This window comes from Acanthochromis polyacanthus, chromosome 8, assembly GCF_021347895.1.
Source record: "Acanthochromis polyacanthus isolate Apoly-LR-REF ecotype Palm Island chromosome 8, KAUST_Apoly_ChrSc, whole genome shotgun sequence".
Classification (NCBI taxonomy): Eukaryota; Metazoa; Chordata; class Actinopteri; family Pomacentridae; genus Acanthochromis; species Acanthochromis polyacanthus.
In genome coordinates, this window is record NC_067120.1 from 15,876,729 (window position 1) to 15,896,025 (window position 19,297).

General features: G+C 39.9%; 1 protein-coding gene across 5 annotated transcripts in view; it reads left to right on the forward strand.

The window, feature by feature from the left end:
• Positions 1 to 265: 265 nt before the first annotated feature.
• Positions 266 to 19,297, forward strand: part of cald1b (caldesmon 1b) — a 30,953-nt gene continuing 11,921 nt past the window's right edge. For 3 of the 5 annotated variants that reach the window (XM_051952410.1, XM_051952411.1, XM_051952409.1), the window contains exons 1-8: positions 10,360 to 10,516; positions 10,780 to 10,883; positions 15,393 to 15,518; positions 17,076 to 17,400; positions 17,492 to 17,533; positions 17,625 to 18,431; positions 18,890 to 18,925; positions 19,020 to 19,087. In XM_051952410.1, coding sequence (XP_051808370.1) covers positions 10,810 to 10,883; positions 15,393 to 15,518; positions 17,076 to 17,400; positions 17,492 to 17,533; positions 17,625 to 18,431; positions 18,890 to 18,925; positions 19,020 to 19,087 — 1,478 coding nt within the window. In that variant the 5' untranslated portion in view covers positions 10,360 to 10,516; positions 10,780 to 10,809. Of the gene's footprint in view, positions 343 to 10,359; positions 10,517 to 10,779; positions 10,884 to 15,392; positions 15,519 to 17,075; positions 17,401 to 17,491; positions 17,534 to 17,624; positions 18,432 to 18,889; positions 18,926 to 19,019; positions 19,088 to 19,297 lie in introns of those variants that run through there. The other 2 variants (XM_051952408.1, XM_051952406.1) reach the window with 2 other exon arrangements.

Sequence of the window (19,297 nt, forward strand, 5' to 3'; positions counted from 1 at the left end):
AACTCATTACACACAAAGTTCTGATCGATGATTTATGTTCTCTGCATTTTTAAAGAGTGAATGATCATCAACATTATGCACTAACGCCAGACTGATATTACCGAGAGCTCATTGAAGCACTTATCTGTATAAACTTGAAAATTCAGTTGCATTACAATCTGTAAACATCCCTAAAGTTAAACTGTGTTGATGCACAGACACATCAGGCCTGTGTGAAAATCACCGAGTTGCAGTTGGAGCAGGCGGGGCTGCACACTGCATGGCGCACTTATAAACCTCGAGACGCTCTTCATCTGCTGATTTCCAGCAGGAACATTTACTTTTACTTTGGTCTGCAAGCTGGTAAGTTTAATGATCCTCGTGTGCGATGCAATTTTAATGGCTAATGCAGAGAAAGAGGGACTCTGTTTTGTGCATTTTGAGATTTTGCTAAGAGAAAAATAGAGATTTGTAATCAGAGTTGAGCTGATGTTTACAAGCAATAGTGACTGCTGAATTTGTGCTGGTTTCTATGCATCATTTGATGTGATTGCAAGGCAGGTACATAATGGGTTAAATGTCACAGCTCTTCTGAAATACTATCCGGAACAGATGCTCCAAATGCGTACTTCATGACTTAGTTACTGACAGAAATGAGGCTGTATAGATAACTCACCTACTCGGAAAAGGCAATAATTAAATCAGGATATATCAGTCTTAAAGTTAGAGCCATGCGTTTAAAAATGTGCAAGTGAATCATTCAGCAATATACCACAAATATAAATTGGAGACATTCATTGGGGAAGAAACTAAAGAATGGACAAAGTAGTACAACGTTTCTATTAGGATGTTAAGAATGTGAGAGGGGGCGTTGAAATGTCTCCCCTTTATTTATTTAAGCTATTTGCACTAGCTTCAGAAGGATCCTTTAAAGTCTGATCATCAAAGTGAAGGTGGTATAAAATACTTGTTTGACGAGTAAAAATGTTTTATACTGTGAAGGAAATTTGATATTTTTGAAATTTAGCAAATTTTTGACTCAATCTGTAGTACGTGAAATGTTTCTGAACCTGATTTTATACTATAAAATCACTAAAATAATGATTTCTTTCAGCAAATGATCATCCAATTTAACCCCTTAAGAGATATTCGGAACATTGAAAATGTCAGTCTTTCATTATTAGGCATATGTCTGCGGAGAAACCTCAATTTGAAGGCGTTGCATCGCAGCTGCCCGTGAAAAATCACGTTAAGGAGGTGGAACCTGCACAACTCCAAATTGTGGCAGAGAAATTGAGAATGTCTTGTTTCTTTTCATGGAGTAATTGGAAGCAGAAATGTGCAGTTTGTCAGTGCAAGATTCTGCACATAAGCTTTCTCCAACTCCCAGATATTTTATTTTCCCTTCATGGAGGTTTAGCACTTCTGTCTGCTCTGTCCAACACGGGAGTCAAAACTGTTATTTGTCTTCAGTTTCTGTTTCTCATACATTGAGCAGACGTCTGGCGTAGACTCACTGTTTGCTGTGCTGGACATGCCAAGTCTGACTCCTATTCCTTAGATGGTATTGAAGATAAACGCTACAACCGCATGGGGTTGCAGTGTGTGAGTTTATGACCACGGGCTCTTATCCTTTAGGATTGGAAATGTGTTTGGACCTCCACAGCATCCTCACTCATCCTTCTAAATGAGTAAAATCAGGATGTCTTTGAGTCATGGAAGTGAAAACAGCTGCTCATGCATGAAGTGTAAAAGTTATTCTGACTTTAAGCCTTCTATAAACCTCCGGTATGAATGCATGTAAACACAGTCAGCGACCAACAACACAAAGAAGAGCCGACAGATTTATTTTTAATGACGTGTTTAGCTGTGCTTGACTTATGTTTCCAATTTAAAAAAGAGAAATCCTGCATCAAATTAGCATGATCCAAATGCTAATGTCTGCATGGAGCCTGTGACAAGCGAGAGAGGAATATGAGCTGTCTTTTCAAAACAAGCACTGAGGACTTTTTTAAACAGTTTGGGTTAAAATGTAGTCGTTAAAAAGAAGTTGTGAATCAAATTTGCCAAACGAGAAACCGATACAGGGGGAATTCAGCTGCTGATGTTTTGGTTCGAGCACAAACGAGTCTTTGTTCCTAAAAAGTGGTGCGATTTGACAGAGAGGAAGGCCGACTGCTCTCTAGTAGTACAGGTGAGACGCTCTACATGGGGGAGGAAATGGTTTTCCACTTGCGCAAATTACAGGAGGGTTTGAGGTGAGCGTTAGTGACTCCAACGTTAATGGAGTCATTCACCACTGATCAGTCTGCCACACACTGCATGTGATGTGTAAAGCAGAGTAATTTATAGATAGATTTATCTCAGATGTCCTTTTCTGACTTATTCACAGTTTGAAATGTCTAATATTATAAAATACTTATCTACAGTAACAATGACATAAGCCATCCAGTTGTGGTTTTTCTGGAAAGCTGCTTTACGTCGATCACAATGGAAATAGGCTATTCTTGGGCTGCCACTTTGTATAGCAGCAGGTATTTCCTAGAGTAAACCTTGCTCTCTGTCCACGGCTTTGCACTTTGCCAAGCTGGGACACTACAACTAACACTGCCTGTGTAATTCCTTAAAAGGAGGCCGAGTACGCCATCTGAGCTGCATGGGATGCGGAACAGGGAGTGCACATAGCTGCATCTATTTCCATTGAGTCCCCAGATGAGGAGGAGACTGTGGCCATGCTTTCAATTTGGATTAATTTATCACATTGTGTCACCAGACATGTTTAATTCCGGCCCATGATCACTCAGGCTCAAAGTTGTTTTATCAGCAAGCAAAGCGCAATTTCCACCTGCCACGTAATTATGGACTTGAGCCCATCACTTTGCACAAAGGTGATAAATAGCTGCAGGTCTTCACTTCACCAGTCGATGGCTATCAGCCACAGAACAGAACACACTCCGTTTCAGCCAAACTGCACACAAACATTTTAATGAGGCACAGGAAAAGGTCACCAACACAACATGTTGTGGCTTGTAAAATGTGTGGAATTTGTATCCTGGTCATGGACTTTTTCATATGTGACCATGTTTGGTCATGTGCAGTAAGCAGCTGTGGCTTTGTGACTGATCGCAAACGCCTCTCTGGCAACTGTTTATCTATAAGTGTGTTGAAGCACTTTTAACTGCAACCTTGTCTGATTATGGGACATGGAGAGGACCTATACATGCTATATGATTTGTGTATTTAGTTGAGGTTTTATAAGAGAACATTGCAAAGAGAATATTCACAGGATTTTTTTTTAAATTTCCTGAGCTACAGTATTAATGTGCAGTATCTCTGCCTTCAACAAGTACAATAAATGTAAAAGCATCTACCTACAGCACAAAGACCGGAAACAAGAAGAAACAGCTACACAGGCAACAACATTACAAAATTAATCTCTTCTGACATTATTTACAGTAAAATCCTAAGCAATAACTGGCTGAACAGTAAGTTGAATTGCAACAGTGAATGGTGATGTCTGCTTGCATCAGTCTTGATAATGGTGCAGGATTGATTACAAAAGAATGAGTCTGTAACATCCAGCTGTCTATGTTTTTCCTGAACATTTCCTGATTGGTCTACTTTAACTTGCCAAACCAAATGCTAATCATGCATTAGCAGCGGCCTTGAACAGAGCAGAATGTCTTTCTCTGCCTCATTTTGATGTCTGATTAACGCATTTGTAGACACTCTATAGAGACGCCAGCATCAAGCCAGTAATTATAAAGCTAGACAATACACAAATAACACATGGTGTGTACACAAAGCTGAGATGAAAACAAAGGAAGGCCATGCAGTCGATGTAATTATGGGGTTATAAGTGAAAGGCTTTTAACTTTTGTGTTGCTTACCAAGCACTAATGGCATTATGGGACTTATTCTAACCTTCAGTGGACCACTTGAGGATTTCTCTGGCTAAATCCTAGTTGGCTTCAGAAACAAAGGACTCAAATGTAGGCTACTGTGATTTAAATGTTTTGATGGGCAACGCTAGAATTAGATACTTCCCAAGGCCAAATATTTTTTCAAGACTCAATCCATTAATCAATTTAAATAAGTCCTTTGGTTAGCTTCATAGCTCTATGCCTCTAACATCAGTCACTGCCTAAAGATGAGCTATATTTGTGTGACTCTAATGACAAATTATGTATTCAGTCATTTCTATCTAAATATGCCAGAAACCTGCTTTTAGCCCACTTTCTTGAACTTGTTTGAACCCTATGAATGTTTTCTCCTACATTACTTTGTAGATGCAGCCAGACATTTATTATTGATCCTGAATATTCTCCCAGAGCAACTTCCATAAAAGTGAGTTGTTGTTTTTTCAGTTTATACTACTCACTGACCAGACGTCAGCTTTGGAAAATGTGTTTCTTCAAAAGCTGCAGCTGTTTTTTGCTGACTGTATGTTTAAATGTAAAGTTCTGTTTGTGCTCACTGACTCTCAAAACACTCAGATGTATTATACGCTAAATGTTTGATTTTTGTGCGTGTATTTTATTATTTAGCAGCATGACATAGCCAGTGAAGGAGATGCCATCCTCTAATATAAAATGTGGTTCAATGCCAGCAAAAACTCACAGTCTATCACAGCAGTATTTGATTTTGGGAAGTTAAAAGAATTCTTATGTCTGTCTCGAGTTGTTCCTGAGCACTTTTTTGTGGTGTGGCAGGACACAAGGTTTCCCTGCATAGGACCTATTGGGTTGCAGGCTACTAGTGGAGATGATGCACAGAAGCACACAGGAACAGACATCCCATTTGTGAACATATTGAACAAAAATAACGCAGTATATCACTTGGTGAGTTGGTGGTAGAAGACAGAATTTTGAAACAACAACCATGCTGCTTCTTTTAGCTTTCACTTTTTATGCTAAGCTAGGCTAATGGTTAATAGCCTGCTGATTGTGCCAGGGCCAGTAATGTACAGACATTAGGTTGACATTGATCTTCTCATGTCTTATTTGTTGCACAAAGTAAGAAAGTGAGTGACTCTGTTTCCCAAAATGTCATTCCTTTAAAGGTCAAATTCTGTCACAGTGTCCTTCTGTAGCTGAACATCCAAATAAAGCTGAGATTTCTAGCAGTAAATGTAAAATGGTATATTTAGACATTTGACAGAATCCATATAAGACCATTTATTGCCAGGCTTCATTGCATGTTTATGCCGTTCAGCTACATGAGGTCAGTAACTACTCAGCAGCTAGTTGAGAGCAGCAGAAGCCAGAACTGTGTCCTCGTCAATGCAGCTTTTCTCATGTGACGGTTGATTCGTTGCAAACACTCATATGAATATTCATGAGCAGCGTCTGGTAAGTGTTTGGCTCCATGAAAGCAGGAGGAGAGGTGGGGAGAGAGAGAAAGAGGTCCTGCAGGAGTGTCTGGCAGTCAGAGCAGGCCACAGAAGGGAGAGCTGGTCCCGCTGAAAGAAATCATTTACAGATGTTCATATGTGTTAGGATCTGTCCTGGGCACTTGTCATGTGGGAATGATTTGTTCACTTGATTCCATCTTGTGACAGAAAGCCTGGTTTGCAGAGGGAAATCCTGTGTTACTTATGTACTGAATGTGTAAGGACAGTGATGGACAGTTTCCGTGCCATAGGTTGGTGCGAGCAAACATTTCTGTCTAGATTAAAGTGACATTATGATCAATGCTTCCAGCTAAGGGGGTTATGTTTTTGCATTTGGATTAGTTCAGTGCTAGAGAAGGAATTATTCATGCCAGCTACATACCATACAAATCATCTGTCCAGTGACTGATGGGACAGCTGTTATGGGGAACTCACAGGTTAATGCCTGTGTGCATCCACATCTGTGCACAAAGTGGGCAGAAAGGCAATAACCTCTCGCTGTGAGATGGTGAGTTTTTAAACTTGAGAAATATAGAACTCTTTTGGCCTTGCTGGATTCTGGCCAATCCAAACACAACTCTGACACGTCTGTGAGGTGTTCGCCTGCATGTCAGTCATACTTTCATAATGCTCCAGCTCCTGCCTCAGAAACACAAACCAACCTTTGTCACCTCCAGACCTTCACCGGTCCACAGCTGTGAGGGAGTGATGGAGAGCAGTTTGTCTCGCGTGTAACTGTAAGAGGGATTAAATCAGGGAAGATGTGAAAAGTTCACCTCCATGGATTTGGAGAAATAAAATGTCTGTGTAAAGCATTTGTAAAATGTCAAATCGATGATAATGATGGTTCATGGAGTGATAATATTAATGACAACACAGCACCAAAAGCACAAAAAATAACAGTGGCAGTGTCTTTTTGTGTGTAATGATGAAGAAATGTGTGTTGGCCAAATGCATCTGGTGGGAATCCCCCAAATCTGTTGACATTGAACTAACGCTTTGTGTTTCAACAGCATACACCTGCAGTTCAGTAAATAAAACAAATAGTGGATCAAGCTTGACGAGGGGGTTCCGATATGCATTCCAGTGCTTAGTTACTGACTTCACTTTCGTTCCACATTAGTCAGATGGACTCTGGTCATTCTCTGACAGGGTCTGTACTTCGTTTACACGAATTATAAGTTGGTGAGTTCTGGTCACTAATAGAAACTGTTTACAAAAGTCTGACAGATTGTGGCAAAGCTTTCCTTTCACACCCTATTTAGCATTTGTGAGCATGTATATCCTTATTTAATAAATGGCTTATATCACGCTACATTGCAGTGGTAAGGAGATGTCTGAGCGTTTTGAAATTTGCATCATGTATCGTGTCACATGAGCACCAGCTCTGCAAATGAAAGTAACACATGCACCTTTATTGCTGCTTGACTCATTTGCTAATAGTGACAGTTGTTTTAATAGAATGTCATTTCATTTTGACAAACAAACCCAAAACAATCGTATTTTGTTTTTGGGTAATCGTTGATGAAAATTTTAAAAATGTTGTAGTCTGATCATTCAGATTTTAAAGTACCCTCATCTTTATTGCTGATTCTACATTACTGCAGAGTCCTCATCGGCTCAGCTGGGAAAAAGACCCACGTCTGTACTTTGGTTTACAAACTGCACACAGATTTGCGAAACACTCCTATTGACAAAGTCATTTACAAATCCCTGTGAGTTGTTTACAAGTCTGTGCCCTGGGATTACGCATGCAAGGATTCGGTTTATACCCCGAGATCTAGACATGGCTCTCCAAAAGTTATATGGCTGTAAATTACTTTCCTGTTTTCCAGTGAAACAAAGTGTAAAAAGAGTGTCATCCTTTTCCTGGAACGCTCCAAACTGTCTACTTGCAGATGTGTTGTAGAAAAAGGCCTCTTTTGGCCCATTCTGTTTGTAAGTCTTAGTGACTGTATATGGTATTGACCATTGTGAAAACTAAACTGTTACACGCTTGTGTTCCATTATGGTCACTGTTGGTGGGCTCCTCTGAAGAGCTGAAGATACTGGAACCAAAATAAAGGGACGACCTTATATGACCGAGATGATACTGCGGCTAGGTCTTGTTGAGATATATATTTCCAATATATTACATCAATGCAGTTAAACAGAGTGAAGTCCATGAGGGCAATGATGAGTTTTTTTTTCTTTATCAGTATCTTTGGACTAATTTTCAGTATCAAAGTCTGACATTAAGCCACCATCTGACTAAAAGATGGCTTGATAATGGAAATTTGTATGATTTCTCCTTAAAAGACATATTTTGATACCGTTTTCTCCTTCTCTTTGTTTCAGATGTTCTCAGAGGTTTAACAAAGCCAATAATCAAAGTATGTTTGCCTAATTGTGAGCTTGACTTCGCTTATTCCAATTTATTTATGACAACAGGATCAGCAGCAGCTCTAATGTAAAACAATTTCTCAGTGCTGAGAACCTAATAATTTTTCTCTTACTCAGTGATTAGTAAAGAAACATTTAGATCAATATATTTTCTGGTACTGATACACAAATTATTTCTTGAGTCTTGATTTTCCTTAAGCTTTCCTTTAATAATGCTATTTTTGTAAATGGAATTACAAATTTTCATATCTCAGTGGTGAAGCGGTAGCCTAGACGCGCGAGACCCAGGTCTGAAGACACGAGGGTCTAGGAACTCTCGACAGGGAGGGAGGCGGGCTAAAAGGTTGTCTTTCAAATCACTCTGCAGCAACTGGGTAGGTATACAACCAATCAACGCAACGAATAGGCTGACGTAGTTCCTAGGGCGCCGGCAATCAGAGGATGCGGTAGTTCGGTGAAGCCTTATTTATACAGTCAATGGGTGAAGCTCAAGTATATTACAGACATGTTAACAGAAAGATTATTCAGAGTCGGTGCTAATGGAGCTCAACGACTGTTGTCGACCCTGGCAGAGAATTAAATTTGTTGCCGTGGGTTGTCTTGCGCGGCTAGGCTAATTGTTTCTGTCAGAATCGTCGTGCCTCTGTCCTCACTTAGTTACGCCCGCCTTCTGACTCTACACTTCATTGTGATTCGTCGGCCAGTTTTAGGAGCATTGAACCTCGAGGCTTACCGAGGCTAACTAGACCCACCCTGGCAGAGAATTAAATTTGTTGCCGTGGGTTGTCTAGCGCGGCTAGGCTAGTAAAGCGGTGCAGTGACTGTATTAACTGAGTAAACCAGTAATGTCTGTGAACACGTTTACAGTCAGTGGGTTGGACTTTCATTGTCTGTTGATAATGGAAATTGCAAACTTATGTAACTGTATAGAATAATTAGACCATCTATTCATCTTTGAAGAAGTGAATTAAAAAAAATCATGCTAAACTAATTGGTTAAAAGTACATCTGCAGATATGACAAAGGAAAATACTCAATTTGTCTCACTCACATATATGGTCTTTTATCACTCTTCATATTTATTTCAGAATTTTAGAAAAATATATATTTTTTTGGCTCAGATTATTGGTTTTGTTAATCCTCCGAGTGAAAACCTTTGAAAAATCCCATTTCAGAGTCCCCTGTATTCACACGGCAGTTCTTTGTATCTGTTGGCTTGAGTTACCACCAGAGACTGACAAACGTGAGGTGTTAAAAGTGGTTGATGGCAGCTGCTAATTCTGCAGCTGCAAAGTGTTCATTGTTAGAAAAAAGTAAATTTGACATCAGCTTTCATTGGCAGTGTTTTGAAATCATTGCTCCAGACTAAAGGCGTTAATACAAGTCAACTTAAGCAGTTTTAAGACCAATGAATGGATGATATTCTTCAGCCATGTTTCTTCAGTTAACAATTACAACCTATAAACCTTCAAGATAAAGCATCTAATTTCTTGCTCTGTATCAGCCAGGAGGAGGTTTGTAGTGAGTGACTTGGCACAGGCTGTTATGGTCTTACATAAGTGCCTCAGCTTTGGGAAATTGCCCCACTACTCCAGGCCAAAGGACAGATTTATTATTACTTCATTAAAGGCTCTGGGTTTTGAATTGATTGCTGTAGTCACACTCGGGGAATCTTACTCCAGAATTATCATTTTATCTACAATGGAGAACCTTTGAAGATTTCAAACACATTCATCATCATGTCCGATGCCATGGAGTCACAGCAAATCTGAGCGCTAAACACGATTAAACACAGATAAGGGTCGGTGTGACGAATGAGGGGTGTTTTCCAGGACATCTGTCCACCTCGACACTTCAAAGAAATGTTTGCAGACTGAGTCTGTCCAGTGGATCTGTGGACATCAGTATTCAAGACATGGGAAAGTAATTCTTTATGTAATCTCTTTTTACATGAAAGGTAGCTACAGTAACAACAGATGAGACAAACAAGCAAATTTCAAGTGTATTAAAGCAACAGAAATTGTCCTTTTTGAATGCTAATAAAGAAATGATGAATACATTTTTTTTTAATTCTGATCATTAATAGCTGGTAAAAAGAATTAACTGGCCACTAAGTTTTTTTTGCTATTTTACTTAGTTGGTTGTTTGTTTGGTTTCCAAAAAAGAAAATTATTTTAGTCCGTCTTTGCTGCTGAGATTAGGATTCCTGTTCTGTGAATATGTTAAAAGTTTATACTTTCCTTGGTGAAACGTGTATTGGAGACTTGGCTTGTAGCTTTTGGCAGCAAAGACTGTACTATCAGTTGATTTAAGATTAATGGCCTAAAACCAAACAGTGTGATGGAGAGAAGGTTAGAGAAGGCGATAAGGGTGCTGGTTTTAGAGAGTCGGATTAATTCTGCAAAAAACCTGAATAAATACAAACAGACACGTTTGACGAAAGCCACTGTAAATCAGACAGAGTAAAGTAAGCAGGACAAGACAAACCAAAGCCTGAGAAGCTCTGGAGTCAGAGCTCAGGGACGGAAAAGTGAGACAGAGGGAGAGAGAACGGGAGGCTGAGGAGGAGGAGGGAGGCTGAGAGAGAAAAAGAGGGGAGCAGAGAGGCAGGCTTTGCCTTTTCTGGTAGTTAAAGTCGCTGAAAGAACAAGCAGGAATTCTTTGTGCAGCAGAAGGGCTCAGATATAAACCAGACTGTAGAAGCTGATATATGACAGGAGACGACACATTGTTGCCCATGGACTAAACTTTAGCTACTGCTAAGGTACTGTAAACCAACGGGCACTGAAGATTTAATTTTTTTTTACATATGTCACAAAGCTCTCTTGGGTGGTCTCCTTCTGTGATGTGTTTCTACTGTTCGAGGGATTATGAGCTGCTTTTAAAATTGTATTAATTATGCTTGCCCTGTAATGGTGACGGTTTGTTACTTTAAAAACTCGAAAATTCCCTTAATGATGGCATGAGATTTTGACTATGCGCTGCACTAAATTTGAGACACATGTGATTCATGTTTGTGTCTTGCAGTGAGACAGCTAGGGGAATCTTTTGGGCACCATGGACGATGACTTTGAGCGCCGCATGGAGCTGAGGAGGCAGAGGAGAGAGCAGATGCGCCTCGAAACTGAAAAGTAAGTAATCTCTCCACAAATATGTAAATATATCTGCAAAAAGTGCTCATGCACACAAACACACACATGGACATGTGAGTGAATCGCAAAAGAAATTCAGGCTAAAAAAAAGGCGAATAGAAACACTATAAAAGGACAGAGGACATTTTGCACAACACCGTCTTAAGTCAAACTCTCATTAGTTTCATCAGTGTTTGACTTTCTGACTGAACATTCACAAAAAAGCTGATAAATTTTATATTTGATCAGCCGGAGCTCATATTCTCCTACTTTTATAAACCACATCTGAAATGTTACCAAAGTTATTACACAACTTCTGCTCTCACGGCTCACATGTCCCATCCATCCTGTGTGGTGTGGAAACACTTTAAAAGCTCTTGATGACAAACTTTATGATGCAATGAACCGTGTAGGTTCAAGACTTCCAAAATGTTTGTCTTCACATCTTTTTTCTGTGTCCTCTAATAAGTCATGCAAAGTCTTACAGACAGATGCTTGGTGGCTCAGGGTTTGAGTGTGTGCACATGTGTTGTTTGATTTAGTTTCATATGAGCAAGTTGTGTGTCTCACAAGGAACAGCGGAGTGGAGCAGACAGATCTTGGATGGTTCTCTGGTGATGACACCTTAATGATGTTCTCTGCCTTTTTCTCTCATTAGGGAGTCAGTCAGCTGTGCTGCTGTTTGGATTTATCTCTCGCCCTCTGTCGTCTCCTTCTCTCTTTGTGCTCGGATAAATGTAACACTGTTAAAGAGGTGGTGCTGGCAGGAATTCCTGTACTGTAGAGTGGGTTTGACTGTATCTCAAAATATGATGAGCAGTGATGTAAAACTTTAAAGGAATGGGGAAAATTCAGAGTGAGATGTCTTTCACATGCTCACATACTCCCACACACAGAACATAACTTACATAACCTGACTAGATACGATGCAATACAATACGATACGATACGATACGATACGATACGATACGATACGATACGATACGATACGATACGATACGATACGATATCTTACAATATCATACGATATGATGCAAAACCTTATGATACGATACGATAAAATGTAATATACTTCATTGTCCCCTTGAGGTTTTTTTTCTTAGGCTAGTAATGCTTCATGTTTTATATATAAAATACAGAGACACATGAAAGCTAAACACATACAAATATACAAATGTACACACACTGAAGTGTCATTGCACGACAAGTACAAATACGTGCACAATTCAGTTAGCTATGGGGCAGAGTTACAGTATTTAGGACAGTTGCTGCAGGTATTTTTTAAAATTCAGGGCCACTAAAAATAAAGGATCAAACACTGATTAATTAATACATATTGCTTTTATAATGTGGGGATAATGACCACCTAATCAAGAGACCAATCACAGCTCAATACTTAGTCTTCTTCCAGGTTCAGAAGTCCATTGCTGTCATATCAGATGTCCTATCAGTGCCACACAGAACTTAGCGTTCCTTACAATTTTCTCACAGTGTTGCAGCCAGCCGACCAGCCCAGCCTGCCCTGCCTTTCTGCCTCCCGGCTCCTCTCTAAATGTCACAGACGCTGGAATGTTTTCACTATCATTTTTGTTTCGGCGCTTGATAGCCTGCTCTGAAACCATCAAACTGTGACGGAGTCTCTTTCCTTCATCTCGCTCCTGTTAGCCGAGTAGCTCTCATCATGTTTCCCTCCATTTATAGCGTTTCACATCCCTCAGGTTGTAACATTGTGACAGCACTCTGTCAGCAGGCCTCTAGCTCAGAGTGGAGCAATATCTGCTCAGATTTCTTCCTCAGTGATTTCTCAAGGTGACTCACGATATTTGGATGAACCTTCACCTGCAGATTTATTGGATTTCCACCTCGTTTGGGTCTTTGTTTCTGCTTTAAAGACAGAATGGATTCTTGCGGTTCCCATCCACCTCTTCCTCTAACAACATCTGCAAATCATTTTGCTGCGGCTTCAGGAAGAGCAGAGGAAATAATAGCAGTGTGCTATCAATGGGCCATTTCAAGCTCTCTCCTTGCCTCATAAAGCCTGGTAATGCTCGGAAAGATACTGCCAGGCATGCTGAAAAATCTCTGACTGTGGATACACTCACAGTTGGATGAAGGTCAATGACAGGATGCGAGAGAGATGAGGATGATGGAAGAAAGACAGCAGCACAAAGAATTTGCTTTTTTTTTTTTAAGTCTATTTTTCCTCAGTTGTGGCATCTCCCATATCTGTCATGTCTTCTGAGATCAACTTGAGATGGAATGGTCTGTTTAAAAAGCACCCAGCCTTGGTTGGTGATTCAGATGGTTGTAGATTGTGCAAACTATTATGAATTACATTTTAAAGATAATATTGATAAAGTAAAGAATACTCACATTCAGTTTCAGTGGGATGGTGGTGTTGGTCTGAACTTCTTCTTTAAGACCGACTCACTTTGAAGATCGATCAGTTCCAACTGCAACTCCTGAGGTGCTGTTTCTGGGTCTTGTGAGGAGGGACATGATACCAGCTCAAGTGTCTTGTCAATTTTTTTTCAAAATCAGAGAACAGAATTCTCCATGTAGGTCGTCTAGTGATTCCTTATAATTCATCACATGTCGACTGGCCTCTGTCAGCGTCACCAGTGTAGGGAAATGAGTGAAGGATTTTTTTGATATTTGTCTTGAGAATAAAGTCAGTTTGGCTTTGAAGACTGTCACATTTGTGTACATTTCGTGCACAAATTGATCTTTCCCTTGCAGCTTCACATTCAGCTCATTCATGTGGGTCAGTATGTCCACGGCAAAAGCAAAATCACAGCCAATCTCTGTCGTGTTTTCACGATTAACTCCAAAAATGAGCTAATCTCGCCTTTGAGCTCCCACACTCGCTGACATACTTTCCCCAAACTTAACCAGCGGACATGAGAGTGGTAAAGTAAGTCCTGGTGATCAGCATCAGTTTCTTCAAGAAATTTAATGAACTGACGATGCTGAAGCCCTCTCACTGCATAAACGTAACGAATTTTACGACTGGCTTCATGGCATGATCAAGATGCAAAACAGACTTACAGAGCGCTTCCTGATGGATTACTCAGTGTAGGAAAATCATATCCAGCTCAGGGTTTTCCTCCTTCACCTTATCCTGGATTCTTTTCAGCAGCCCGACCCTTTTTCCTGTCGAGTTTGGCGATCCATCCGTGGTGACATTGGCGAGTTTCCACCACGGCAGCTTCACCCTCTGGATGACCCCAGACATCCTGTCCTCTCCTCGTGTTTTCCCCTTCATGGATTCATGGTCAAAAATTCCTCCGTTGTCTCAAAATGTTCATGAATCCCTCTAATAAAAATTAAAAGCTGAGCAGTGTATTTTATGTCATTACTTTTGTCCAGTGCTAATGAATATAGCTTGAAGGACTCTGCTTTTTCATTCAACGAGCTGGTTAAGTCTTTGTCGATTAGTTCAACAGGACAAGTAACTGTCCTACGTGACAAACTCATTTTTTTCAAATTTGTTTTTGCTCTCTGGACACAGGAGACCTGCTGTCTCTACCATGCATTCTTTCAAAAACTCCCCTTCGGAGAAAGGCTTGCTAGCCTTTGCTATTTTGAATGCTAGCAAATAACTTATCTTCGTGTTTGACTCTTGAATCTTAATTTGCCGAAAAACGTATTTTGCTGAGTCTGTAAACTGGCTGCCAGACTCCGAGCCATAGCTGTCCGTTCTGACTGGTTGCTAGCGTAGTTAGCATGCTTTGTGGAAAAGTGCCAGCTGACATTGTATTCCTAAAAAGCCGCAACGGTTTCATTGGAAATAAGACATACAGCTTTTAAATGGACTTCAGCGAAAAAATAGTTAGTAGTCCACTCCTTCTGAAAAACTCGACACTCACTGTCGACTTTTCTTTTCTCTTTGATCCACTCATTGTTACAACAGGCCTCAATGCAGCTGCAAAGTCGAAGAAGAGAAAATAAACTAACAAAGGTGACTTGTGTCTGGAGCGCCATCTAGTGGGGTCAACAGAAACGTCGGGTACTGCAGGGGAAGGCTAAATGAATGTGGTCTTTACTGTCATTTCGTCAATTCTAATATTGACAAAATTATTTTGCGGGCCGTATTGAAAAGCCCAAGGGGCCGTATTTGCCCCGGGGTCCGTAGTTTGCCCATGTCTGCTTTACACCATCTTTGAAAAGCTGTTTGTTGTTTTGTTTTACAAACAATTCTGTGGTGATATCAAAATACATTACTATGAATGAAAATGCAACTGAAAAGTTCAATTTAGTACTCAATGATGTATGTATTTTATAAAATTCTTGTAACCTCAAATGTACTATTAAAGTAATTTCCCATTACCATCACTATTAGGTTAACTCTTTGTATCTTTTGAATCTCTGTGTAATTATCCAGGTCATGAAATGAAAATATAGTGAATTCCAGTTTGGACTACGCATTAAACCTATTTTTCTCATTATCATATCAACAATGTGCTTTGATTCTTTCATGAACACGCATTTTTACGTGTGCTTTTTCAGGGGAGGTTTCGCGAATGACGATGACGAGGAGGAAGCTCGGGAGCGAAGGAGGCGTGCAAGGGAGGAAAGAAAGAAGATGAGAGATTTAGAGGAATCTGGAAACACTGATGTGATCAATACTAACAGGTACAATGCAGAAAATGTCTGAGCAGCTTGCAGAGAATTAAGAGAATACCACGAGGGCAGAATTCACAAGGAAGCTGACAAAGAAACAGAAACCTTTTACCTGAGGTTTTGATCTTTCTGTGATCAGACTAGAGTTGCTCCTTAAGTTCTGAGCCCTGAGGATTTTTGTTGGAAAAAAGACAGATGTTGTGGATATTTAGCCAGTAAACTGTGTGGATTAACAGTAATACAGTATTTACTTGACTGTTCCCTGTTGAAAGCCGGATGTATATCATTGACTGAAAGTAAGCAGTACTTGCTGCCATGTCAGCAGCTGCAAAAGTATTGCTAGGTAGCTAAAACTAATAGAATGATTTTTTTTTTACCGGTTCACGGACACCACTGACTGTTTAAAAGAAAAACTGGTTTATTGAGTATTGGCACATATAAGATACATTAACACAAAACATAAAAGACACTGTTTTCTAACTATGTCTTCGACATTGTGGTAAGTTTATCTGGGACTGCATGTAGAACCGTTGACCTCTGACCCTCTGGCTCAGGAGACGTTTTGCTGCCATGCTTTGGATCCACTCGCAACCTTAGCGAGAGCGATCCCCAGAAATCAATGCAAAGTTGTTCTTAATCATCATCTTCACCCTATGATGAAACATTTCTATCCTGACAGGAGTAATGTCTTCCAGGATGCCCCTATCCACAAGGCTGAAGGGTCACTGATGAAAATTATGAGAATCTAAATCTATGCACTTCACAGTAACCAGCTCTTAACCGAACTGAACACGTATGTGCTTGACAACTTTCAATAACATACAAAAAAGATAACAAAATCATGAATATATCCCAAAAATTATTTACATCGAATGGGTAAAATGACATAAATGGAAACATCCAAGGGCCAAAACCACATTCTACAGAAACCTGGATTTTTTTTTGTAGTTGAACCTGCAATTGAAATGAAAGAATTTTGCAAAATGCACATATCAAGCACAAAAACAATCAAAAAAAGCAAAGACAAAAAGTAAATAACAATAATGAATCATTACAATACCAAATTTCCCATCAAACTCTCTCCAATACAATATATAAACACAGTCAGCATCTCATTCTCCAGAACAGATGCAGCATTAATATACATTCACATAAATGAACACAATCAACAGGTCACATCGATAAATGAACCTGGGATTTTCTGTCCACTTAATGAACTTTTGTAAAGACGTGTGAAGAGTTTCTTTGTCCTAATCAACACCCAAGCTGTTGAATCAAAGTTTCATAAGGAGAGAAAAAACAGCAACAACAGCACAAGGGCCATTTTGAAAAGTCTGTTATTGATAATTCCCTTCAGTTTCAGCATTTGGAGCTGCTTCCAGCGGTTGTGTGGTTCTTTGATTGATTTTTTTCTCCGGGTATCCACGGCAGAAAGATCCACAAAGAGACTTTTGGGTTAATCAAAAAAAACCCAAACACTTAATTACAGGATTTGGAGGCTTAAACTTGATTGGACTCAATTTTCAAGCAGCACTTCTTTGTAAATAACTGTATTCAATGTTCTTTCAGTGTGACGGAGACCGAATCCTCCACGGCCGGTACTGAAGGAGCAGATGATGACCAGGCTTTGCTGGAGCGCCTGGCCAAGAGGGAGGAGCGCCGGCAGAAGAGGATGCAGGAGGCCCTGGAGAGGCAGAGGGAACTCGACCCCACAGTTGGAACCACCAACGGCACAGTGGAGGCGGAGGATCAGACCTCCATCGACAGCAGCAGACCGCAACATACAGAGGATGAGGAGGACAAGAAGGAGGAGAAACCCGCCGAGGAGGAGGTATCAGCGTCTGCTACCAACTCGTTGAGGAAGGACGAAGAAGATAAGAAGGAGGATGAGAAGGTAAAGTTGTCTTTCTAGGTTTTTTGTGAATGAAGACATACACATGCTAGAAAAAAGGGTTTTATATTTGAATGTTTTTCACTTTTCACAGGAATCTGTTGAAGAATCACCAACACAGACCACAACAAATGAAGTACAGTCTCTTTATTTCCACTCTTTTATTCTTGCTGATATACATATACGTAGAAAAAAATGACAATGAATAAATACAATTTATGTTTTAGGAGGAGATTCAGGATAAAACTGTGGCAGCAGAAGTGGAGGATGAACAGCCCAGTTCAGAAAACAAAGACGCCGAAGAAGAGGCTGCTCCTGATGTTGACAATGAGGAAGAAGAAAGGAAGAGGAAAGAAGAAGAGGAGAGGCAGCAAAAAGAAATTGAAGAAAAGCAGAGGATAGAAGAGGAGGAGAGACAGCAAAAGGAAATGGAAGAAAAGCAGAGGATAGAAGAGGAGGAGAGACAACAAAGAGAAATGGAAGAAAAGCAGAAGAAAGAGGAGGAAGAAAGGCAGCAAAGGGAGGAGGAGGAAAGGAAGAAGAGAGAGGAAGAGGAAAAACAACAAAAAGAAATGGAAGAGCGGCTTAAAGAAGAGGACGAAGAAAAACAGAGAAAGGAGATGGAAGAAAAAAAGAAAAAAGAAGAGGAAGAGCAGAGACAGGAGATGGAGGAGAGGCAGAAGAGAGAAGAAGAGGAAAGACAGAAACGGGAGATGGAAGAAAGATTGAAAAAGGAGGAGGAAGAAAAACTAAGAAAAGGGGAGGAGGAAAAAAAGAAGAAAGAGGAAGAGGAAAAACGAAAAAAGGAAATAGAAGAAAAGAAGAAAAAGGAGGAGGAAGAGAAGCGAAAGAAGAAAGAGTTGGAAGAGAAGAAGAAGAAGGAGGAGGAGGAGGAGAAACGGAAAAAAGAGATGGAAGAAAAGAAGAAAGAAGAGGAGGAGAAGAGGAAAAAGGAGGCTGAGGAGAAGAAGAAAAAAGAGGAAGAGGAGAAACGCAAAAAGAAAGAGATGGAAGAGAAGAAGAAGAAAGAGGAGGTATTGATGTGATTTGTGGGTCGACCGCTTCAAAAACCTGGAAAACTGAAATGAAGGCTCAGTATTAATGCCCCCATTTGTAAAATAGCACAATGCAGACATTTTAATGTAGCACACATCCTTAATCCTGAAGATTAAATGACACAGACGGACCACATTTTATTTTTCCAGGCTTTGTTCTTGCTTGCAGATATTTGCTGTATGATATGGTTTTGTGGTCACAGATCACAATAGAGACACACCGCTTTGTTCCCTTCATGCACTAAAGAGGTGGCAGCATCACGGATGTCACAGCGTCTTAGCTTACATCTGCTCTGAAGTCACTGCCAGGCCTTTGACTCCAACGCTGGTTGATGGCTTTTTTTTGTGGGATTTTAAACAATGTCTGTTTCCACTGAGCATTTCATTATTCCATTTATCCTTTCTGTGTCTTCTTTTCTCTTTTCTCTTGTCTAAAGGAAGAGAAGCCAAAGAGATTTGGGTTTAAGGAGAAGGTAAAACTACACTCACTGCCAATCAGGATACATCATCTGTTCTTTTCTAATAGGGAAGAAATAAAATGGAATTTGTTTTCCTTCTTTTTGCAAGAATGAACCAGCAAAACAGAACGGCGCTCTTGCTGAGAATAAATTCAAGAAATTTGAAAAGACATCAAGGTAAATCTTGCCAGAAATCTAATCTCATCACAAAGTTTCTGAATTACACCTTTCAAAGTTCAGTTTACTTTAGTTCAGTTCAGTTTAGTTCAGTTTTATTTAGTTTAGTTCCATTACATACAAATCCCAATAATCTGTACTAGTTTAATTTAATCAATTTAGTTCAGTTAAATTAAATTAAATTAAATTTAGCTCAGTTCAGTTGAAATT